Source organism: Ahaetulla prasina, chromosome 8, assembly GCF_028640845.1.
Source record: "Ahaetulla prasina isolate Xishuangbanna chromosome 8, ASM2864084v1, whole genome shotgun sequence".
Lineage (NCBI taxonomy): Eukaryota > Metazoa > Chordata > Lepidosauria > Squamata > Colubridae > Ahaetulla > Ahaetulla prasina.
The window spans coordinates 35563851-35589366 of NC_080546.1; the positions used below are offsets into that span (position 1 = coordinate 35563851).

General features: G+C 37.8%; 2 protein-coding genes and 1 long non-coding RNA gene across 11 annotated transcripts in view; 2 read left to right on the forward strand and 1 right to left on the reverse strand.

Moving 5' to 3' along the window:
* Nucleotides 1-1427: 1427 nt before the first annotated feature.
* On the reverse strand, nucleotides 1428-22738 carry ABCE1 (ATP binding cassette subfamily E member 1). Its single transcript, XM_058193556.1, has 18 exons — nucleotides 22587-22738; nucleotides 19965-20123; nucleotides 19627-19712; nucleotides 17797-17894; nucleotides 16924-17041; nucleotides 14269-14406; nucleotides 14003-14072; nucleotides 12143-12239; nucleotides 10823-10912; nucleotides 10323-10444; nucleotides 9246-9467; nucleotides 8194-8253; nucleotides 8054-8112; nucleotides 6410-6520; nucleotides 6181-6323; nucleotides 5923-6045; nucleotides 2021-2132; nucleotides 1428-1880 (listed from the first exon to the last, which is right to left on the reverse strand). The coding sequence occupies exons 2-18, from the start codon at nucleotides 20065-20067 to the stop codon at nucleotides 1833-1835; spliced, it is 1800 nt and encodes a 599-aa protein (XP_058049539.1). The 5' UTR covers nucleotides 20068-20123; nucleotides 22587-22738; the 3' UTR covers nucleotides 1428-1832.
* LOC131203398 (uncharacterized) lies at nucleotides 2143-19636 on the forward strand. Its single transcript, XR_009156358.1, has 3 exons — nucleotides 2143-4037; nucleotides 4599-4645; nucleotides 19457-19636. It is a non-coding gene; the product is annotated as an uncharacterized LOC131203398 (long non-coding RNA).
* Nucleotides 22739-22867: 129 nt separating the features above from the next.
* The window catches only part of ANAPC10 (anaphase promoting complex subunit 10), a 68537-nt gene continuing 65888 nt past the window's right edge, over nucleotides 22868-25516 (forward strand). For 6 of the 9 annotated variants that reach the window (XR_009156357.1, XR_009156356.1, XM_058193562.1 and 3 more), the window contains exon 1: nucleotides 22875-22992. The gene's annotated coding sequence lies outside the window, so the exon portion shown is untranslated. The other 3 variants (XM_058193561.1, XM_058193559.1, XM_058193560.1) reach the window with 3 other exon arrangements.

Consider the following 25516-nt stretch of genomic DNA (forward strand, 5'->3'; position numbering starts at 1 on the left):
TAAACGCTAAAAAATACATGGGACACGTAGGAGAAACTCTTTTTGCAGGGAATGAACCTGCACATCACTAATACAACTACATTCTTTATATCAAAGGCTATTTTGAAGAGGATGGAATATTTAGACCAGTCTGTAGATGTGATGGCTTATTATGAACATGTCCTATTTTCTTTGTATCGTACATTTGTATTTGCTTTATTGATATGATTTAAGTTCTATTCACAAAACAAATGGCCAACATGAAACTGATAGGAATATGAAATTTACAACTGAATTGTAGAAAAGGAGCTTTGTATAATGTTTTATTTACAAAGACGTCTTTGTGCAGACCAATCATGACTTTTCCTCCAATAAAAAAATGGTACCTGCAAGTAAATTATCTGACTTAACTATTGCTCCTATTCATGATGGCAAACTAAAAAGTTTCTCAACAGAAAACGAGCAAAACAGGGCCCCTAAAACAGCAGTACTTGAACTATTACATTACTTAAAAGCTGAGAAATAAACTGTGGACCTAGCCGATTCAAAGAATTGATCCCATGGAAGTAAAGCTATTTCTAAACTAAGCAAGTACAATTAATTCTTGCTTATTGTCAGTAACTGGAATTTCTCAGTAAGCCACACTAAAACACAATGTCTCATGATGTACTGCATAGTGACAATTCCTGGTTGTCATTAAGCAAATCCTATGATGTTTAGCGTGGCATTATATGGTCATCATTTTTGGCTTTCTGCTGGCTTTCCAACTGATTTTGCTTGTCAGGAGTTGGCAGTGAAGCTCGCAAATAGTACTGTGACCATAGGATGCTGTGATGTAATTGCGAGTTGGTCACCAAGTGTCCAGATCACGATCATGTGACTATAGGAACCCTGCAATGGATACCACCTCTTCAATGCCATTGTAAGTTTGAACATTTGATGAATAAGTGATTGTTAAGTGAGGATTGCTACCTGTACACAATTCTGTCTTTTCTGTAAAGCTTTTAGGGTTTTATAAGAATATCCAACTCCAAATCTAATCGAGTGAAGGTACACATTAGAGGATTTGTAAAATACTCTAGTATAAGATATTAATTCAAATGTTTTTTAAATCACTAGGCCTTACAATCTTGGGTTTCTAAAAAATTTCCAAGCCATTACATGCATTTTCAGTCTGATTATGAATCAAATATACTAGAATTCCAAAATATGGAACACAAAAATCATCACTAGAAGCTATATCTGCCGATAGGTGAAAATATGAAACGAATGGCTAATGAAATTGCATTAGATATGTTGTTTATAGCAGAGTTTTTACTCACCCCAGTATCCTACTACAATCAATCGGGTAGCAGAAATAGAGTAGGAACTCATCAGTACTCTTGCTCCTCAAAACTTTATATATATTTTAACCATAATGGAGCCATTAACATTCAAAACAACCACTGTAGATTTAGATGGGCATTTATTTAGGTACCTCTCATTTTGCAGAGGTTTTATGATAGTAATTTGTATGATGACCACCCTGTACAGAAAACAGCTAAAAAACGTAAAATTGGAAACATGCCAGCATTTGGTATGTTAATAAGTTATATTTGAACCAAAGTCCACAGTGAAAAACAGTCTCTTTCTATGACATCAGCTGTATTTGCTTTGAAGTATTACATCCAAAAGATGGCCATATCAGGCACAAAAATTGGTACTCTTAACACTGCTTTTAGGCAGTAAATGTTACATAAAGAGTATCATTTTTACTCTTTTTAACAACTGGAATGAGCATTATATTTTAAAACCTGATTGTATTTTATGTAACAAAAGTTTTCACTGTTCTAAATCAATGAACTATTTTTCAATTAATCATCCAAGAAAAAGTAATTTCCACTTTTCTTCTGTTCCACGTCCTGCGGAGAGAAAAACACTATTAATGAGCTTACTTAACACTCATAACTACAGAAAACCCCTCCATAACCATCACCCAACATTTTGCAGATGTGATAAGTATATGTATGAGAAAAATAAAATTTCTCATGGCTATTCCTACCTTGATTGAATTGACTTTGTTTATTCTTGGCCTATAGTTGTTTGGATCTCTTCTGAAAGTAATTTCCAATTGAGACAAAAACTTATTCATACCAGCCAGAAGAGTTTGAGGACTGTAAAGAAGATTGGCAACTATTATTACATTTTAGACAATAACTTTTCTAATTAAATGAAATCCGTCTAGTTTTTCACTTATATTAAATAACATTTATGTACAATAAAGCACACATAATTGATTAGGCATTTTGCTATAGTCAGTCAGAAATCTACCCTGTTTTCCCCAAAATAAGATATCCCCTGATAATAAGCGCAATTGGGCTTTTGAGCGCATGGCAATAAGGCCAAGCGCTTATTTCGGGGTTCAAAAAAATATAAAACAGGGTCTTATTTTTGGGGAAACATGGTATGCTGGCAACTCTTTAGGGGCAATGCATACCTTAGATATGAACTAAAGGGAAAAAGGAGGTAAGAAAAGGATACTTGCACACATAACCAGCCAGGCAGCCAGCCCAATTTTGCTTAGGCTTGTAAAGTTCTGTTTTAAGTGATTTTATACAGCTTCCAAATGTACCTGTAGAGCTTTTCCAGCCTAAAAGGGTCTTTGGAGATCTTTCCTGTCCCTAGACATAATATAGGAAGCAACCCTCCCCTTCCTTAATTGCCACAACTGGAGGCAAAAATTAAAAAAATGGTCCAAGTGCAAAGATATGAAATCAACTGCAGAGCTGATGGAGAGGCCTGTGAAATGTAATAGAATCCAGATATTTCTTACACAAAGATTAGAAAATAACTACCTCCCAAACCTTGAAAGAAAGGAGTGGGAAATGTTTTTTCCATAGTTCCGATTAGTGCAAGTACTGACATGAAAGCCCTTTCAACATCTAGCCAGCCTCTTCCACTTTGTGGAAATACCAAATCAGCCTCCTTCCAATTTGTGCATAAACATGCCCAAACAATGTAACAGTTTAATTTGCAAACTGCAAAGGCTACATCTGTTTCCCAGCAACAAATTACTTAAGTGTGATGCTCAGCTCTGTCCTTATAAAGATACATCTGCGTTAAATCCATTTAGTCTAAATTACTAAGAAATATGCTCTGTGCTCTTCCATCAAAGGCAACTGTATTTCTTTTCCTGCTGTTAGGAAATGAGAATCTGCTAACTGAACATAAATTAAAACAACTCTGAGACAACTTTAGCTCAGTTTATGCTAGACAAATTCTCCTTTTGAGAGAGGCAAATAGCTGCTGATCTGGCTTACTATCAATTCTCCTCCTACGCAGTTTATGATGGAACCATAGAAAACCATGGTTGAGATCAAGCTGCGAGCACTTCACTCTAATGTACACAATGGCAGCCAAATATCCATCTAATACAATCACTCAAATACCTGTAATAGCATTCCTAAAATTCTTTGACACCTTTGTCAAAGTGTTCACCTTATCTGAATGTCTACCTTATCTAATGGACAAAATATTTAACATCCCTTTTAAAGAATGTCTATGGAGATTCTCAGTCATCCAGGTCATGGTTGTCCCAAAAGTGCTTTTTCAAGAGGCAACTGGACTTTATTTTCCCTTGAAGAAAAAGCTTCTTGGACGAAAAACAAAACGTCTCCAAGGAAAAACAAAGTCCACTTGCCTCTTGAAAAAGCACTTTTGGGACTTTTCAATGCCTTTCTTCAGATCCACACAGATACATCCTCTTGAGTATCCCTCATATCAGACCTGACAATCTTTCTTATGAGCAGCACATCCCTAGATTGACCTCAATCTAAACTAATGTCATTTCAACATAGAGTTCAGCCAGTGTCATGCTAAAGACATTGTGAAATTCTACCTACTGCAACTACAATTAGAAGATGGACATAGTTCTGACTTCACTACCAAGAGTCCTTGATTCAGACCTATAATGGAACCTACCCACTTTGATAGGAAGTTGTGAAAGCTGTTAACTGAATGGCACACATGATCACCTCACAACGATCCTGGTCTCCTGGATGCAATTGTTAAATGAACATGTGAGTCATTATGCAGAACATGGGATGCCTCAGGGCAGTGGGGTGGGGTGTTTGTGTCGCGTGGGCGTAGTGCATGCATGCACACACCCATAATTCTATGCGCCCTGCCCCATGCATGCGACCCCTCCCGCTCCCCACACTCCTGGCACATGACGGTCCGGTGGGCCCGTTTCTCTCTCCCCAGGCTCCAGAGCCTTTCTTCCCACACACCCCCAGAGGCCCGAAACAGCCCATTTGCCAACTTCCGGTGGGACCAGAAGGCTTGTTTTTTGCTCTCCCCAGGTTCCAGAGCTTTTAGGAACCCGGAGATGGTGAAAACGGCCTCCTCCCTCCCCCCAAGGCCCTCTGGAGGCCAGAAATGGCCCATTTGCCAACTTCTAGTGGGACCGGAAGACTCCTTTTTTGCTTTCCCCAGGCTCCAGAGCCTTTCTAGCAACCCAGGGAGGGTGAAAATGGCCTTTCCCCACCCCGCTCCGAAAATGGCCCATTTGCCAACTTCTGGAAGTATAAACCTCATGAGCTTGAGAAGTTTGATTGAACTCGCGAGGTTTTCTTTTATAGTGTGTTTCCCTGGACATAACAGCGAGGAACACGACGGAGCTGGAAAGGTAAGAAGTGCATCCTGCTTCTCACCTGCCCTACCTGCTACTCCCAAATTGCATCCCTAAAGGGGGCGGGTGACTAAGTGAGGGGCAGGAGCCCTGTCATGCCTGGCAAGGGGGGGAGAAGAGACGGCAAGGGGAGCCACATCTTGCTCCATGTGCCTTGCTTCTCCCCCGCCCCACCTGCCACCTCTTTCAATAAAGAGACAGTGGGGAAGGGAAGCAGCTGTTGCTATTGGGGTGGGGTGGGACGTGTGGGGCTGCTTGGCTGGCTTGAAGAATAGGGAGGGGAGGCAACGATACATCCAGTCCCATGCTTGCCACCTCCTGCATCCCCAAAATAGTAAGACCCCCGATAAGGCCAAGCCCTTATTGGGGGGGGGTGTGTGTGTCAAAAGACCCTGTCTTATTTTCGGGGAAACATGGTATTAGTTTATCCCCTTCTAACTCTTTCTAAATAGCTTTTATGTAAACTATAAGAGAGTTAATCCATAAAAAATATCCAATCCATGCGTAGAATCACTGAAATCAGAATGTGTTAATTTCATAGCCATAAAACTATAGAAAAATGTAGTTCTTTACTTTCATTTGTCTCCATCGATGTCAGCCTTTTGTTGACTTTACAATGAATATAGTTAATTTTCATATCACATTCTAGTATTCCATATCTGTATACTTTCAATATTCCTCTGTTCCCTTTATTGTCCTTTACATTCTAGGATACTTTTGCAAGACATTATCACTAAATAAGATTTTTAATTAAATATGCATTGTATGTGTATGCCCACACATGCAGTAGAGTCAGCACTGATTCTTGGTGACTGAGTGTACAAATTTTCTTGGCAAAATTTCAAAAGTGATTTACCACTGCCTGCTTCCTGGGGCTAAGAGACTGACTGCCTAAAAGGGGTCTTTGTGCCTAAAGTGGGACTAGAACTCAGTTTCCTAGCTTCTTGCCTGATGCCTTACCAAATTGGTTCAATTCTAATTACCTTAATCTTCATTATTCTGAACTAGTGCTCAACTGCAAAGTCATCTCTGATATAATATACAGAAAATATATCACAAGTGTTTATTGCTTTTGGAGCTGTCAATATTAATTTTACTTACTTCTACTTTTATTTTTTTATTTTTTTATTTGATGTGTATTGCCCATACGCTAGAGCTTTTTTTGGGGTGTAAAATACAAAATGGCTTGGTTGAAAAATGTGAGTAAGACAAGAATGCAGAAATAATTCATTATAGCATAAGTAGTTCACTTTTTTCCTATCCATCCTGCTTACCTGTTTGCCACTGTGCACTTGGATGGTATTCCATCGAAGACAATGACACGATCTGCTAGATAGGTGGCCATTATAAAGTCATGCTCTACCACAAAAGCAGTTTTTTTAGCGTGAAGAATGAAACTGAAATAGAAGAATTTATTTTTTGCAATCAGATTTTTCATAAATTACAATCGCCTTCAGAAACTAGGTATTTCTCTCTGCCTATGATAGTTGTCACATGTCTTCCCCCCCCCCTGCCCAATAGTGCCAGCTTACCGTTTGATAACTCTAGCAGCCATCAGACGTTGCTCTGAGTCCAGGTAGGCGGAAGGTTCATCAATTAGGTAGACATCAGCAGGCTTTCCGAGACAAAGAGCAAGAGCAACTCTCTGCAACTCACCACCAGATAAAGTTTGCACCTAATGCAGAATCACGTTTTTAAAAGTTTAGCTGGTAAATTAGGGAAGTTTTACATAAACTAATCATAATAACACAAGAATAATACCTCTTGATCAATGATATTTTCAATCTGCAAAGGCTTCATTACATCAGTCACAAACTGTGGGTGTGTGTAAGCATCTCTGATCTTCTCATGAAGTAGCTGACGAACGCTTCCCTATTCAAATTAAATCATATTTAGAATTAGGTGCACAGTCCATAACCATCTAACACCTAATTAGTGACTATCAGACAGAATAGGAGCAGGAGGCAAACTATCTCTAGTCTTCATCCATCATAAAATAGCTAAGTCATCTCAAAAATATGGAATGCCAGCCATTTTGGCTATCAAAAATTCTGAACTAAAGACAGGACTTTAGTTCTTTTGGGTTTCAAATAAACCCCTATTCTTACCTTCAAAGTACTAAAAACAAACTAAAACCCCAAACATATATGAAGTCATTTCCAGGAGTTCCACCAAAGATTGGCAGGTTATATGGTAGAACCCAAGCTATGTAAGTGAAAATATTCCTACGGTTGTACTCAGGAACATTCCATGTTAGCTCCTGACCATGCTGACCGGTTCATTTCTCCAGTGATGCAAACGTTTTTTAAAAGTCAGTGTTCCAGAATATTAAAAGATTCATGGTACTTGGAATGTGATCTAGCTTTTCTAAAATGTTCCATCCATTGACATAAACTTGTGCATATATCTACTCCCATATCAAATATCTACTATCATGTTTCCACGAAACTAAGACTCAAGCAGAAAAATAAGCCCTAGTATGATTTTTCAGGATGCTCATAATATAAGCCCTATCCCCAAAATAAGCCCCAGTTAAGCTGGGTGTGACTAGCATGACAACGCTTGCATTGGGGGTGCCTGTGGGGGCCTGGCTGGAGTCCCGGCTGCCTCTTGGGATGGGGGCTCCCCGCCCTTCCCATTTGCCAGGGCTGTTGTGGGTGGGGCAGTGGGCGGCTCGTCTTGCATGTCCAGCGGAGCTGGAGGACTAGGTTGGATGGCAGGGCCTCACCTCACGGCAGCAACCTAGCAGCAAGCAGAGGCAGAGGCAGGGGAGGCACGTGATCCAGCCCGCTTTATGTGCCGCGTGGCTGCCTGCCCCATCGCAGCCATAGGCAAGCAAAGACAGGATGGATTGGGTGGTCAGCCACATGATGTGTCTGGTGGGCCGGATCATGTTTCTTCCCCCGTGCCTCTGCATGCTGCTTGGAAAGCCGCCCCCCTGGCCGACGCCCTCTGAGGCTGCACAGCCTCACAGCACAGATGAGTCAGAGTGCTGCAACCGCTGGACTGGTCCTCCAAACAGCAGGTGGAGGCAGCGGTGCGGGGGGGAGGCACAATTCAACCCACCAGATGTATTGTGTGGCCGCCCGCTGACTATGTCCCATTGTCTGTATTTGCCCGCAGCCGTGAAGGGGCAGACATCCAACACGACATGTCCAGATCGCATGCCTCCTTGTTGCTGGTGCCACACTGCAACCCCTGCGTACTCGGCCCCCAACATCCAACCTCATCCTCTAGCTCCGTTGCACATGCAGGAGGACAGAACCTAAAAATAAGCCCTAATGCATCCTTCGGAGCAAAAATTAATATAAGATCCGGTCTTATTTTTAGGAAAACATGGTACCTCTGATTAATGGATAGCACAATAAACCAAAATAATAATAATAATAATGAAGCAGCACTTACGGTAGATTTTGGACTAATCTTCTGTGGCTTATAGCTAACATTTAAAACAGGTACTTCACCTGTAAGAGATATACTACATGTAATCTAAGTTATGGAAAATTATTTTTAAATGTTATGCTGAATCAATAAATAAACATTACTTTTATCATCTGGAGTAAGTCGCCCTGCAAGCATCCGAATGAATGTTGTTTTTCCAGTTCCTAAAAAATAGAAAAATCTTATTTAAAAAGCAGTAGTGTTGATAATGTCCATCTTAAAAACAAAGCACATATAGTCTGTTATAGTCTGCTGCTCCCTCTCCAGAATTGCACTCTCTTCAGAGAGTAGATACACAGTCCTGAATTGATAGAATCCTATCCACTTACTCATACATATGCTAAAACATAAGGGATGAGAGTATCACACCTTGAAGCATCTCATATATCAGATGCCTCAAACTCGATTTCTGCCTCACTGTCCACACTGACTGGACTGATCATGGAGAAACAATTACCATGACACAAGCCCATCACTCCTAATCCCTAAAAGAATCCTGAAGGAAACCGTGGACAATGGTATTGAAAACCACTGAATAATCAAGAAGAAACAACTCTCACTACCTTCATCCCAGCTCCTCCAGAAATCATCAACAAACAAAACCAACAGTTCTGTCTCAGTACAAAACTAGGAAGCTAGAACTGGACAACAACTGGACTGTGGGATCCAGTGACAGCTTCCTGAGGAGAGGGTATACTATTGCCTTCTTCACGGTAGGTAGAACCTCCAGCTACTCCATTAAAGCAGACACTACTGTATAGATTCCAGCCACATCATCCCAGGGGTGGTCGTCACCAGCCAGAGGGGCATGAATCTATTAAAAAGGTATCTTGGTTAGCAATCATACAGACTGTGCCAAATTCTTCAGGAGCCATATGATCAAAGTCACCTCAGGTAACCTTTTAAGATTTTGCTTCAATCACCTTGACAGGAATTGTCCAGTCAGAGTCCAATTGAAGCAATCTAGATGTCTATTCTTCAAGTGGTCTACTTTACAGATGGTTCTATTACACATCTCTCAACAGTAAGGAAATAATAACTTTAAAGAGGTGCTGGAAGTACTACACAACACTAAATATAATTTAAATAAGATCAGAAGCATGCAGGTCTCTCTCATGAAAATTCAGACATTTATTTTCGTTTAACTGAAACTCACCATTTTCTCCTAACATCACCATTATCTCAGAATCAGTAAATTCTCCAGCTACAATAGACAGCTCAAACTCTCCCATCTTTTTTTTCATTCCAGGATATTTATACATACACATCTTTTTAACTTCTTCTTCATTAGCTGTCTCTGCCACTTTAAAAACTAACGATGCATCTCGAAACCTTAAGTTTTCTGTTGGGACATAACCATCTAAGAAAATATTTATGCCTGTAAGAAAAGAAGCTTTAGTTAATATTGTGAAATTGTCACAATAGATTTAAAAAATGCCCCCCAAATGGCTTTCCCAATGACTTTTCTTGTCAGGTCACAAAAGGTGATCACATGACCCTGGGACTCTGCAACCGTCATAAATATGAAATAATTGCTAAGAATCTGAATTTTGATCTCATGACCATGGGGATACTGCAACAGTCCTAAGTGTGAAAAATGGTCGTCTTTTTTTCCAATGCCATTGTAACTTTGAATGATCACTAAATGAATTGTTGTAAGTCGAGGATTACCTGTATACATAAAAGTTCTGCTGTTTTGGAAATGAGATGATCTAGTAATACAAGGTTTTTATAGGTAAACAGCAAATATTTGGATACATAAAGATAGGGCAAAAGCTATCATAAGAGCATTTTATCCCTCTTTTGGGATATTTTCAACATGGTGCAGCAAGCTCTTCATTTTGAAGTCCTCATTTCATATAACATTTTACTGAAACAATGAAGAAAGGAAAAATTGAACTAGACAATTATAGTACCATATCATATGCATGGTAAGGGCAAGAGACAATAATTGATTTTCATAATTGATCTAATTACTATATCGGGTTTTTTCCAAACCTGTGTTCTCAATTCAGCTAGAAGAATTCCAAAGCAGCAGGCTGATAGTATGTGTGAGAACTATTTTACAGTATGTATGAGAACTATTTTATCTTTCATTTAAAGAACACACTTCTTAGGATTTAGGCATATACTGCTTATATGTTTTAAGTATAGATGTCAATGTATTTACTGCATCAGGGTTTTTGTATAAATATCCAGGACAGATGAAAGAAATAGTCTGAATAACAATTACCTTCTCTTACACTGAAAGGCATTGTGACGACACCATAAGCACTTGGCACACCGTACAAGCAGCAGATAAAATCGGAGAGATAATCTAAGACACTCAGGTCATGCTCTACAACAATAATATATCTAGAACATAAAAAGGTAAAGAACCAAAAGTTCAGAGATTTCAATTAAGCTTTTCTTCATGTTTCAGTAAACATTAACAGCAAGGTACAATATTTTACTCGTGCAAAACAAACATGTGAATATCATTTTCTATCCGACAGGGTTTTAGCAATCTCATTTTACAAACATCAGTTTGAGAATTCTTTACTTCTTTTTCTTTGTAAAAAGAAAGAAACAATACTCATCGAGGTAAGAGTTAAAAATTCAGATAATTTCAAAAAAACAAAAACAAAAAAGTAGCAAAAATAGTTCAAGGAGTTTTATTTGAAAAGGATTTTTTTTTTAAAAAAAAAGCATGCAACTCACATCATTTTAGGAGTCCATTTAGAAATGTCTTACCTGTCTGGATTTATTAGAGATCGAATAGTAACAGCAGCCTTCAGACGCTGCTTAACATCCAGGTAGCTGGAAGGTTCATCAAACATGAAGCTACCTCCCCAAAAAAAGAAGACAGGCTTTCATCAGTGTTTAAAAAAACATTTTTCCCTGAAAAAGGACACCATTAATCCCAGTAAGCAATAAAAGGATGTCAACCAAGAGAGATCTGAGTATGGTGAGGTACAATGTAAACAGCAGACAGGACAAAAATACTCCACACAATTCAGTCAAAGGTGTTCTGAGCATGTGTATAGGCTTGACCAGTTACAAATTTTAAAGCATAACAACTCTGATGGATTAGACCAATCTTAATTTAATATTTTGATTCTTAAAATGGTTGGTTCCTTTGAAAATCAGGAGACAGTATATATCCCTCTCTCACTATTATTCTCTTGGAACTGGGGTTTTTTTAAAAAAAAAAATACAATTTTTTCTAATTTTTTTTCACCTGCAATTAAAAAAATCCTACAGAAACATAAAAAGGAAAAGTAGAAAAAAGAAAAATGAAAAAGTGACGGACTGCAAAAGAAGAGAGAAAAACAAAGATATCTAAAGAAGTGAATTCCAATATCTTTTGTAGCAGTTGAAAACATGATGATTAATATTTCCACACTCCCAAATTATATATTGGGTTTCCTTCTTCCCATAAACAAACCTTTTAAAGCTATAAATCCCAAAATCATCAATTCATTTTCAGCAAAATGACTATGAGTGTGGTTGCATGGGAGAGGGAGTGTTGCAGCCCAAGTGTATGCTATGAAGTACAAGATCCTGGGATTTTTGTACTCCATAGTGGAGCTCCTCAGGATAAAAAGAGGCAGCTTGCCTACCAGCTTCTCAATTGACTTTGCTTGTGTAAAGCTGGCAGAGAAAGTTGAAAATGATGATCAACGACCATAAGGCACTAAAAACGTAGTCACGTCTGAGCCAGTTGCCAATTACTTAGATTATACTAACATGACTGTAAGGGTGCTGGAATTGTTAGACCATCAAGGACCAGTTGCAAGTACCACTCATTCAGTGCAGTTGTATGTTTACTTCTCTTCTGTCATAATTCTCATCATATGCTAAATAAATAATAAAGTACAATTGTAACTTCAAATGGTTCCTGAATGAGTGGTCTTTAACTGAGACTATCTGTATACCAGCAACATTGAAGAAGCTACAATAACTCTTATTAAATTAATATCATAATCACAGAACATAGCTATTCATTCTAACAATAATGAAAATATTCTAATAAGAGTAATATTACCAAAATATTTGATTGAAAATACGTACATATCAGCTTTCTGAATGCAAACAACAGCACAAGCAAATCTCTGAAGTTCTCCTCCAGATAGATCTTCAACATTTCGTTCTCTTAGATGAGATAAATCTATAAAAGTAGTTTTTTAAAATAGCAAAATATGTATCACCATGTGCTAAATATGAAGATGACAATTTAAAAATATTAATTTATATGAAATGCCCTAAAATAACTGTTGTTCATATCTACAAAATTTCCCATATATGTAAGTGCTTCACTATTCCCTTCAAGGAAGGTACTAGAAATGATCCTTGGTTAGGTCCATTGCATTTTTTTAACATAGAAAAAAATCCTAAATAGCAATTCTTGTTGATAAAAAAAGCACTATTTTTCTTGGTTTATATCCCACAATTCCAGAAAGTCTCCTTCAAACCTCAATTTCATGGAATATGAGATATTTTAATTGGATATTTTAATGTAATTTGCATTTAGAGATATAGAAGATTTGTGGTTCCTAGAAATTTAGAATGGTTGGATATGAGTTAGTAAACGAAAGATAGACAAAAAACAGTTAATTCATCTCGATAGAGCTATAAGGAGCAGTTGTAGTTCAGTCTGAAGACTGAACTAAAGATTGGTTCTAAATAAACAAATGGAAACTTTGACCAACAGTTGTTTTCCAACTTAAGTAGACATTGACATAATTTCACACAAACAGTTCAGACTGGTCTACAGGTGATCCTCATTCAGTGATTGCCTCTTTTAGCACCTTTTTTGCAATTATGGCGGTAATGAAAACGTAATTTTACAACCAATGCTTGCATTTACAACTTTTGCAGGTCTGTAAAACAAAGGAGAGCTAAAATAAAATCATAAGCACACCTGCAGGTTCACTTAGCAACTAAATTTTCAGGCCCAATTATTACTAAATGAGGACTACCTTTATGTCACTGAAATGTGTTGAAAATCATGCTGAAAATCTTCAGTTGGTAAAGAGTGAAATGCTAGTTTGCTGAAGGCAACCAAGACTTTTAGGATATCTAATGCTGATTTTGCAATACTCTTATTGTGTACAATTCAAAACTATGACATTAATACTTTAAAGCAATAATTGGAAATGGGATATCTACATGACTTTTTAATTCAAGTCGAAAAGCACAGATATTCTTTGTCTGAAAACTACATTGTAAATTAGAATCTTTGAGGAGACATATAAGCAGGTTAAGTATAATAGTATATCGGAAAGACCTTGGGAGACAGGGTGAAGAAATGTTGCCGAGGGAAGGGTCAGATAAGACAGCAGTCTGCAGCTACGTAGTGGGCGGAGCAGGAGGCTCAGAAATGACTCACGTTGTAAAGGTGATAGCAGGATTGCACTTTCACACTTGCAAGATTCTGTTAATGTAGCTTTACAATAAAGCAGAATTAGCTTACTTGGTCACGCTTCCTGTGTGGTCTACCTGGTAAAACTAATAGTGTGGGTGGTATAAGATTGCTGGAAAAGTTTGTTTTGTAGCATGTCTCTATTTAGAATTCATGCTTTCATTTTGGACTCCATTAAAAATACTTTATAAAATTTATTTTAGTATAGTTCATCATTTTAAATAATTTCAGTTCAATTGGATTTAGTCATGTTTTGGTCTCACTGAAATCAACCCAATTAGTAAACACAAATGTTTATGTCTTCCTGTTTTCAGCCTATTTCATATTTAATTTTGTTTAGCTCTCTCGTTGCTGGACAGGATTTTACTGAATACATGAGAATAAATGTAAATTTTAACATATTCTACAATATTTCATTAACACTTTATTTTAAACAGAAATATATTTTAATAATAGTAAATGATTATGTAAACATTCCCAAAATAATTTGTGATGAAACTATTACCTACCAAGTTGTTGACATACAATGGTCTGGGTACCGGTTTCATCCTTCCTGTCCAATATTGAGCCCACTGTTCCCTGTCATAAGACAACCAAGTTGTTTTTTTAAACCACAGGAGAAACTATACAAAACTGAAGCCTGCTACAAACACAAGTGAGATTAAATCTTTCATGAAGCTTTGAAAAATTATCTCATTCCCATAACTGATCAGTTAGCCCTTTCTTCCCCAAGTTGAGCATTGCATATCAGATATGCAATGCTCTTTTTACTCACTTTGGCAGCTTTTGGGATCTGGTCCACATACTGAGGTTTAATGATGGCCTTGAGATCATCTTCCAGAATTTTGGTGAAATAGTTCTGCAACTCAGACCCTCGAAAATAAGTCAGGATTTCTTGCCAATCAGGTGGGTCCTAAACAAAATATTTAAATAAATGCTTATGGGAATAAAGCCATGGTTCAGAAAATAAACCACAGATGGTTATTCTGATTATATACCAGTACTTCATGTTCTGAAAAAATGATAATAGCTTCCATATCAATATTGCAGGTTCCATAAAACAGGTGTTAGCAATTGGCCACTCCAATGGTATATTTTAGATCGTAGAAGTGACTAGCTGTTTCTCAACCTTTAGCAATTATACAGAAGGAATTAGTCTACAAGACATATAAGTCAGCCCATCTTTTGCATATAGACCACAGGTAGAAAGATCGTCATATATTCCTAACAGTTAACTTCTTAAAGATATGTATTATGATATCTAAGCAGATAAGAGTACTTAAAAATTATATTACAGAAAATTGAGTTTCTAAATTCTGTAGATAGATACAAATGCTAGTAATAACAAGGATTTATCTCATTTTGCAAATATGAAATAACATTAGCTAAAATATAAGTCTGAACATCCACTTTAACTTCATGAATGCAACACAGGCATGTTATCAATGCAAGCAAACTACATGTAATCCTTGACTTACTGTACAATCATTCATTTAGTGACCGTTTGAAATTTCAACAGTGCTGAACAAGTGGTGGTTGTGACTGATCCTCAAAGTTTTGGCCATCACAGCACTCCCACAATCATGTAATAGTGATCTGGGCATTTGGTGACTGGCTTGCACTGATGACCAATTGTAATGCACCATAGTCATGTGATTGCCATTTGCGACCTTCCCTACTGGCTTCCCCAGAAGGTCATTGGGAAAGCAGACAAGGAAGGTTGCCAGGTACTAGAGGAGGTCTCCTCCACCTGTGCATCCTCTTTCAGCCTCTGCAATTGTGCTGCCCTGGCCTCTTGCACGCCCCAGTGCATCTGTTTCTGCCATTTCTGCACCCTTGCATACTATCTGAGCCTCCTGCACCATCCTTACAAAGCCAAATCTTGTCATGTCTCCTTCACGCCCTCACGCACCTTCTGGGGCAGGAAGTTACAAAGCACTTGGGATTTGCCACTTTCTGCCAGCTTCCCCACTAACTTGGGGCTACAGGAATTGCCATCACTAAGCGATGGGATCATGCTTTACAACGGCATCATGTAGCAATGGAAATTTTGCTCCAATTGCTGTTGCAAATCAAGGACTGCATGTACAAATTAAGTTGTCATATACAGGCAGTCTTTGCTAAATGAGCCTAACTCGCACTGGAAAATTGGTCACTAAGTAACGCAGTCATGGGATGAAACATTTCATCGCTGCAACTGCTTTGCAATGGCAGTTCCAGTAATTCCAGTTAGGGTAGTTTGGTGAGGCCCTCACACTTTTTCTGCCCTGCCATGCTTGTCTCCAATTCAACTTCTTTTATCTCCCCCACTCCCATATCTGACATTTTGGTTGCCCTGCCCTGCCCAAGTCAGCTGCTAGCACCTGGGGAAAGTCAGTTTAGGATGGTGGGGACTGACAGGGTAGGCAGTGCAGTTCAAGACTGTCAAAAGGACAGACATGGAGCAGGGGAAATAGGCAGATGAGGGAGCTGAAGCACATACTGCAATCATAAATGCAAGTGGACTGTCAATGCCCAAATTTTGATTGTATGACTGTGGGGATGCTGTAACAGCCATAACCTTGAGGAACCAACTAACATTTATTCAGCACCACTGTAACTTTGAAGAGTTGCTGAATGAACAATTGTTAAGCGAGAATTACTTTTAAATTGCATAGGCAGGGTAACAAATGGAAGATATAAAATGGTAGCAAAGAATTGCAAAAACAATTTGGAAATAACATGAAAGAAAAAGACAAAAATAAATTGGAAACATTTGTGGCACAATGAAGCACATGCTTTTTTAAAAAGAAAAAATGGTTGCTTTCCAATTTTGTATTTGTTAGATTTCAATACATTCAATGTTTTAGATATCATACATGGATGAAATTATGATATAACCATTTAAAGTCATAATAAAACTAACATGATAAAAGCACAAAATCACACAGTGAATATTTAAAAAAATCAAATATAAAGTCAATTTGATAATGTACAAAATTGAAAAGTCAAGCCCAACTGCATTTAATAAAGATCAAAGACTTGGGAGAACAAATATAATTAAAGGAATCTTAATTAAAGGGAAAGCTAACCAGCAAACTTTCAAGCTCTACTAGTTTCTCTCCACTACCCATTCAAAAGAGCATCATGGTCATTCCTATAAGGTAGCCCAGACTAAGAAACCAATGGCATGTAGATCAATACTACTTTTATTGTAAAGCTGTAACAACAGAATCTTGCAGGTTTGGATTTGCTTCTTTCCCTCCTCACTTTATCTTAATGTTAACTAGGAGGGGCATCACTGAGATATTTCCTCAAATTAGATTCTTAAATGGGCAAACCCTGCTTATCTATTGCTTTTGTAGTGGTCTTCCTCCTTCAAGGCCATTCCCAATGCCCTTTACAATTCTTTAAAACAATTATTAGATCATTATATACTTGCTATACATACATCGTATTTCCCAAGGTTTGGTTTCTGCTTTCCTGCTAAGATTTTCAAGGCAGTTGACTTTCCAATACCATTTGTTCCAACCAAACCCAGCACTTCTCCAGGACGAGGAATAGGCAACCTTCATAAAGTAATTAAAATGCAGACAATATTATAAAAAACAAGATATTATGTATTCCTTTATTTTCCAGTGCCATTGCCTTTAGAACTAAATGTGCATTTATAATGAAAGTTACAACATTTAGGTTAAGCTCAAATAACGATTCATGCTAGTCTAGAAGAAACGGAGAATTATTAAGTTTTAACAAAACTTCATTTGCTGTGCAAACGAGTGTTATTGAAAATATTGTTTAATAAGCATTACAATCTAAATCTGTTTGAATATACTGGGTTGTGACGAAGTGCAGTCTGACCCTATTTGTTGATAACAAGATTTCATTAAACCTACAAGAGAAAGCAAACAACTTCCTTTGTAATAGGCTGAACCACTTGCCAGTAGTAGCCACAAAGTAGTTAAAATTCTGCTGATTGTAATATGAAAACTGGTAACTTGTAAAATAATTAGGTTTAATTGTTCTCACAATATTTCTTTGACAGAGAGGGAATAATTCTTTCATATAAAGAATATGTGTATACTGGCTCCAAAAGCTGGACCACCATTCTTGGGAATGTGACAATACTACATGGAATCAGCAACATCCAATTAATTAATTCAATCCAAGTAGATATCTAATAAGTATATTGATAAATTATCCTAAAGTTGTACTTATGCTATAAAGCAATTTTTCCATATTTTACAGAATGACACAAATAAAATACACATCTATATTACTTCATATTCACAATTATTTTTTAAGAAATGTAGTAGGGACAGACCTGTGAAGTTTGAAGGCATTGGCACAATATCTGTGTGTTGTTTCTTTCTCCAGGTTGCTAGGCAAGTTAACAATTGACAAGGCTGCAAAAGGACATTTCTGTAAAATAAAATGAATTTATACATTTAAAAGATTACAATAGAGCAAAGCATTTTACCGGTTCTCTTTTTAAACAATTAATAATGAAGATATAATTTTATACTTTATAATAGACTGAGATAGGTGGCTATAGAAATTGAATAAATAAATTTAAGACTATAATAGGCCACAAGGAGAAATTAAATGAAATTTATCTTGAAGTTGCTTGCAGAAGTAGAATGGAAAGCTTATTTTTCACTTTCAAAGCAGAATACCAAAAATATGCAGAATTTAATGTTATAATATAGTGTATAACATATAACATAGTGTATAACATATAACATAGTATAAGCCGCCCTGAGTCTTCGGAGAAGGGCGGGATATAAATGCAAATAAAATAAAAATAAATAAATAAATAAAGTAATTGTCATGATTTGGATATTACAGCAACCATAATTGAGGAGAGCAAAGAAGCAAGAATTAAAAGCTCAAATTCTATAACAAAATAAAAAATTACAATGCATCTTCTTCAAAAAGCAGTACTCTATATAAAATACCAATCCCACTTTTCAGCCCAAACTGATCCACACATAGTGCCAAGCTTTATTGTTTCTCATTGAGGCCCTTATCGTTTTATAAATCATGTTTTATTGGCTAAATACAATATATAAAGCCAGTGAGTAGCAGCCAATTCAATAAATCATTGTTTGGCAAGTTGTGTGAACACGTGCTACATTTACATGACTTACTATTAACATGAAAAATGTTATTCTTGATTCATAACCAGTTGCTTAACGACCATTCAAAGTTACAATGTGTCCTCAAAAACTACTTTTGACTCCATTTTGAAGTTATGACAGCAGCATCAATAGTCACTACTGTATTTTGAGCACTTGGTAACTGGTTCACCTTTACCACAGTTTTCAGCATTGTGAGCATGATTTTTGACATATTTTGTTGGTTTCAGGTGTTTACTTCTGGTTTGCAGCAAAAAGATGCCCATTGAGTAAAATGAGTTCACTTAATAACCATCGAATTTGCTTAACCGCTACAAAACGATCATAAAATCAGGTCCAGTCACGTGGTGACCTGCTTAACAACCGCAACTGGCAACTGTAATTTTGGGCTCAATTATGGTCGTATGTTGAGGAATACCTATACTTAATAAATAAATTATGACATAGTAAACCACAGCCAATGCTGTTTGCCAGCCACTTCTTTTTGAGTGATCTCCCAGTAATAGCCAAGGTGGCTGGCTAGCTGATATTTTATGGTTATTTAATTTTGTATTATCATTATTATAACATTAAAAAACAAGAAGTTTAAAGTGGACCACCAAGAATAGAGTGAGAAAAAGACAGCTGCTTGGTTTGAAAATGAAGATCTTCCGTGCCCATTTTTTTTTGGTAAAAAAAAACCAAAACGCAGCAGTAAAACTGCTCTTCATTTAACTTCATTTCTCTGGAAAGCCAACGACTGCTTATTAAAAGTACTCAACTATTTAATCCTAACCCACAGCTACTTAATCAAGGACAAATCAATCAATTTTCCTAATTCTTAAATCACCTGTTACATTTATGCAGAATGTAAGCCTTTCACCATCTTTTGAACGTCTGGGAGGAACAAAGAAGCAGCACAAAAAATAAGACATCTTATCCAACAATGGGGGAAAAAATTAAAGAAAAGCATCCATACTTGGAACTGTCCTGTTTGAAAGATATAGAGGTATTTTTCAATTATTAATGATCCATACCTTAATACAAATACCGCAACCAATACATAACGTTTCAGAAATCCATGCTATTTTGCATTGTGATGTTACTTCTATGCACAATTTTCCTAAATAAAAAAATTAAAAAGAATGTATTATTCAGAGCAGTATAAAATTTTGTAAATGGTCTCAATCCTGAATTTAAGTATCTTAGGCACATATTTCTTAACTTTAAAATAAAAATCAGTAAACATACTAGGATACACATCAGATATTTACAAATATGACTTTATAGTTGAAAAATATGATTTTAAATGTTTTTCTCCTGTTCTGATTTTACATTTTTAAACGAAGTTATATATAAGTGAACCATTTCTTACCCATTCGAACCACAGGGCAACTCTTTTTGCATTCCTGGCGACATTTCTTTGGCTTACATTTATCATGGTTCACAATAGCAATTCTTGTTAGTTTATCAGCCATAGTAAGGATTTACAGATTATGCACATACACAAACTAAGGATTCCAAAATGATGATTCTAGAATAGAAGAACAAATAATAAATATCCAGGAAACACTGAAGAACAGCAGATATCAATGATAAAGTAAAGTCAAAGAACAAGCATGCTTGGTGGGGGGGCAGGTGTTTCATCTCACTCTTGCATTGATTTTTGTGGGAAAAGCCAAAATCCGTCTTAGTCCTTCTTCCATGCCAGTGCCTCTTATGGTAAACTATTTAAAACCAAACTCTTCAGGATACAAATCTGATTCCTTATTAGCAACACAAGCAATATATGGACTATGATACGAGAGGATGTTTTTTTTGGAAAAGTTCAGTTCTTAAGCTTAACTTTCATTAGACTTATGTCCTGAGTGCTTAAAGCTGAAAAGTACCACTTATTCACATTTCTTTCTCATATACTTCTATCACTAAATGTGACAGATTCGGAATGAGATCTGTAGTCGTATTAACTTTTATAGAAAAAGTGAACACAAAAAGACGACGAAAAAAGACAGTCACCATTTCATGGCTGCATTCCAAGTATAGGACTTAATTAAAATAAAGATTTTTGTAAAACTTGCAAAACATAAAATTCTGGAATCTTGATGTTACTCTGAATTTGGCTATTTATTTGCTTGTAGATATTTCATTATCTAACGAGATAACATCATCAATGCACTCTAGGTTATTCTCCTGGCAACCTAGTTGCACTGATGTTATCTTGTTGGGTAATGAAATGTCTTCAAAGATACCGAGAGCAACAGGGACTGCACAGCTGAATCCTGAGCTACATATATTATTTTCTACTGGAATTACATAAAACTCAAAACTTTATTTACTTGTTTGCTGAATTTATAGGCCACTTTTTGTAAAAATATGTTGGTCAAACAGCACTTAAATGTATCTGATATAAAAGTCTAAATCAAAAACAAATTAGTACTATTCAATCAAGTATACCGAAATGCAAACTGTGTATGTGGTTCTAATAGCCTAGTTGAACTTTTAATCAGACCATACATAGAACTTTATTATAATACAATAATTTTCCTGATAGTTTTTTTACGGACTTTTTGTGGATAATCAATGGACTGTTGATTATCCACAAAAAGTACTAAAGTATTAAGCAAAGTACTGAGCAGTGCTTTGTGTTTGAAAGGAAAACAGAGTTTCAGAGCACTTACAGAGTATCTGCATAAAGGTACATAAACTTTTCATGGGTTCATGTGGCCACTATTTGCAGCTGTAGCACAATCTCAAAAAAAGAAAAGAAAAGCCCTGAATGTGTTTAAGTAGCTCATGTCTGATGCACCCAAATTCCAAAGCAGTTTTTGGAATTCAGAATGTTGCTTAACCCCAAATGACAATATCTCCAGACAACCAAAATTTTATCTGTTCATTCTTTCCATTCATAATGATTAAACTACTGAAAATGTGGGAAGCATTCACATACAACAGTTTACATCCACTTGTTGCAGATGATTAGCTTAATACAAGACTCATAAAGCAGTTTTATAATGTTGGCTCAGTTAATAAACATTTCTGATGAAAGAAAAATTATTTAAATATCCAGGGATTATACTACCACCAATTATCTCTGCTATCTAATAACACTGACAACTATGCTGTCTGTTTTATCACATTTCTAATATGAACGCTACAAATTATCTGGTGAACAGACATGAGGTTAATATTTTGCCATGATCATCTTTTCTTATAGCATTAAAACCATACTTTTTCTTTTACTTCACTGATATAATATGGGTTCCATTACAGGAGACATACAAAGCTTAAACAAATATCTAAAAGCAGAGATAAAAATAGCCATCTGAATGGTCAACCAAAAGGTTTTCATAGGGATCAGAAGAGTCAACAGACCAAGTGGAAAAGGGACATTTCCTAACCAGGGTGCCACCGCTGAAAGGGAAAGCCTTCTGATTAAAAGTATCTTGAATAAAGCCGGTTCTTGGAAGAGAGTTTTGTCGAAAATAAATGCTCTCTATTGACTATATACTTAGAAGACCTAAATTTACCGAGAGAGAAGAATTAAGGGGCTCACTGGGTGTCACAGTTAAAAAGTGCCGGATTGGAATCGGGAAGGACCACATTTAAGTCTACTCATCTGTTAAATTTACTGAGAGACTTTAGGGCCGTCATTTTTTCCTTGCCCAACTGTGTTGAGGATAAAGGGCTGAAGGAGCGATTCAAGCACGTTACATTCAGCACCTCAGAAAGCGAAATATAAATGTTAAGGGCTAAGAAATAAACGCTCCCCGGAGACGAAGAAGGGGTGTCAGTGGAACCGCGGCGGTACAAATTAGGGACTGTTCGGCCTTCTCACCCGGGGGGCTCCCTCTCTTTCACCGCGATGGGAAAGAAGCCTCGAGGCAGCTGGACAGCCGCGGCCCAGCCAGCCTTATCCACAGCCACCAAACCAACTCCACATGATTGGAGAAGAGGAGCAGACCGGGCCCAACTACCACTATCCGCTAGCTCCACTTACCAGAAAAAAATTAAGAGGCGGGAAGAACGAGAAGTGGGGGCTACGAATGAAAAAACTCCCCAGGCCTCCGTGGCTCTTAGGTGGACACGGAGACAATGTGCTCCGACTGCCACCCGGCCAAAATGGCCGCCACCCTTAAAGGAGGAGCCGGCGCTTCACACTATAGAGATCGAAGTCTATGATGAGATACGCATAGCGCCATAGACAAGACGAAACGCCGGAAGTGCAGGCGAGAGGTGGCGCTCGCTCGCGCTCGCTCTCTCTCGCTCTCTGCCTGACATCATCACTTAGCGACGGGCTGTCTGGAAATTCAATGGTGGCGAGGAGGAGGAGTCGGCCGATCAGTTAACGGAGAGTGGAAGGGCGTGGCCAAAATGTAGGTAGCGCTGTTACCGTAGCGGGACGAGTAAGTAAGTCTTTTACCGCGTGCTACTATTGGACGTTAGAGAGTGTTTAGTAGCCATCTTCCCGTTTGGCTTGCTGTTAACAGGCGTTCGTTTGTTTCACACCATATGTAATTACTGATTAAGATTTCAAGGGGTCTCTTAAAACTGAAAAATTGAAATGGCCCTCGGTAATTTTTTTTAAAAAGACAGTCAGTATTAAAAAGCTTAGGATGAAGAAAAAAGCGTACATTTCCATGTTGGAGAAAGCTGTTGTAGAACGTATGCTATTCCGCATCTAAGCGGATCGTCCCTGATGCTTTTGACTGAAGTGACAAGCAACATTAGATAGAAGCCTCAGATGTAGATTTGCTATTCGTGTGCTTTTTCTCTCTCTACCTGGTATGTACTTTCGTAGTATTCATATGGATGTCTATGGGGATTCTCAGTCATCCAGGTCATGTAGTCCCAAAGGTGCTTTTTCAAGACGCTTAAAGAATGCAAATGTCCAGCCGTCTGCAAGGAGTATAAATCCTTCCATTCCTCACCATCCAGTCAGAGCTGAAGAAGCTTCCTGGATGAGAAGCAAAACGTCTTCAAAGAAAAACCAGAAAGTCCAGCTGCCTCTTGAAAAAGCACTTTTGGGATATTCATATGTATTTGTGTACGCGGATGAAGAGGGAGCAACATAAATAAGGTGTTTCATATATAATGTATTGATGAAGATTCTCAGTCATCCAGGTAGAGTTGTCGTGGCAAATGGACTTCTTTTCTTTTTTAGTCTTGAAACGTTTTGCTGCTTATTCATATATATATATATATATATACATATACATATACATATACATATACATATACATATACATATATATATACATACATACACACACACACACACACACACACACACACACACACACACACACACACACATATATATATATATATATATATATATATATATATATATATATATATATATTAGAAGACACTTCTAATTTTACGTGGGAGAAAACCCGAATAACCAAAGGCCTACATATACATACATACATATATGTGTGTGTGTGTGTGTGTGTGTGTGTGTGTGTGTATAGATAGGTCTTTGGTTATTCGGTTTTCCTCCAACGTAAAATTAGAAGTGTCTTGGCGACGTTTTGACGAAGTCTCATTTGTCATCTTCAGGCTTCAGCTTCGTGCTTCTAGGAGCAATGTGTGATTGCAGCTGTTTCTTCCTTTTAACTGCTAATGGGGGTTGGAACTGATTGGGTGGGAGCTTGGCTGTGCTCTGATTGGATGGGGGTTTTTCTGTGCTCTGATTGGCTGGGGGTGTGTCCTGTGTTGGTGCGGGCTTGGTTGTGCTCAGTCTAGTCTGTGCTGCAGGGGGATTTGAGCTGGTGAGCTGCATAGCTGTTGTTTGGCTTTGTGGTCGTGCTACATCTTCATAGTGGGTGTCAGTCTGCTGCACGAATGGATTGGAGGGGTTTGAAATGGCTAATGTTGCAGCTGCGGTCTGGCTTCTGGTCCTTGGTCGTGCTTCATGATCAGTGTGGGTTTGGGTAGCCAAGACACTCATCTCCAGAACAAAATGCTTAGCTGATGAACAACACCTAAAACCCGAACTAGAAACTCTCACTAACGTACTAACATCCAATGGATTCCAAAGAAATAAGATTACCAAGCTAATCCAAAAAGAACCCCCCACTAAAATCCAAGACAGAGAACAAGAAAACGGCACAGCCCTCCTCCCATATATAAAAGGCACCACAGACAGAATCAGCAAGATCCTCCACAAACACAACATCAAGACAGCATTCTGCACAAACAGAAAAATATCCACCATCCTAAGAAACCCCAAAGACAAAATTGAGTTAGAAAATCAAGGAGTATATGAAATCCCATGCACCGCCTGACCCACCACATACATTGGACAAACCAACAGAAGAATAAGTGCACGCATTGAAGAACACAAGAACTCATCCAAAAAAGAGGAACCAACTTCTTCCCTGGTCCAACACTTTAAAGTCACAGGACATGATATTGACTTTAAAAGACCAGAACTATCGCCAAAACTGAACACTTTAACAACAGAATAATCAGAGAAGCCATTGAGATAGAAAACGCCCACACAGCATGAACAAACGAGATGACACCTCCGCCTACCAGCCATTTGGAAACCCGCCTTATTGACAAACGAGTCCCTAACACGAGGAATGACACCAGACCCACACTCACAAGGTCCACACAGGATGTCACCACCGCACATCCACCCAGAAAGCAGACCCAAACCCACACTGATCATGAAGCACGACCAAGGACCAGAAGCCAGACCGCAGCTGCAACATTAGCCATTTCAAACCCTCCAATCCATTCGTGCAGCAGACTGACACCCACTATGAAGATGTAGCACGACCACAAAGCCAAACAACAGCTATGCAGCTCACCAGCTCAAATCCCCCTGCAGCACAGACTAGACTGAGCACAACCAAGCCCCCACCAACACAGGACACAACCCCAGCCAATCAGAGCACAAAAAACCCCATCCAATCA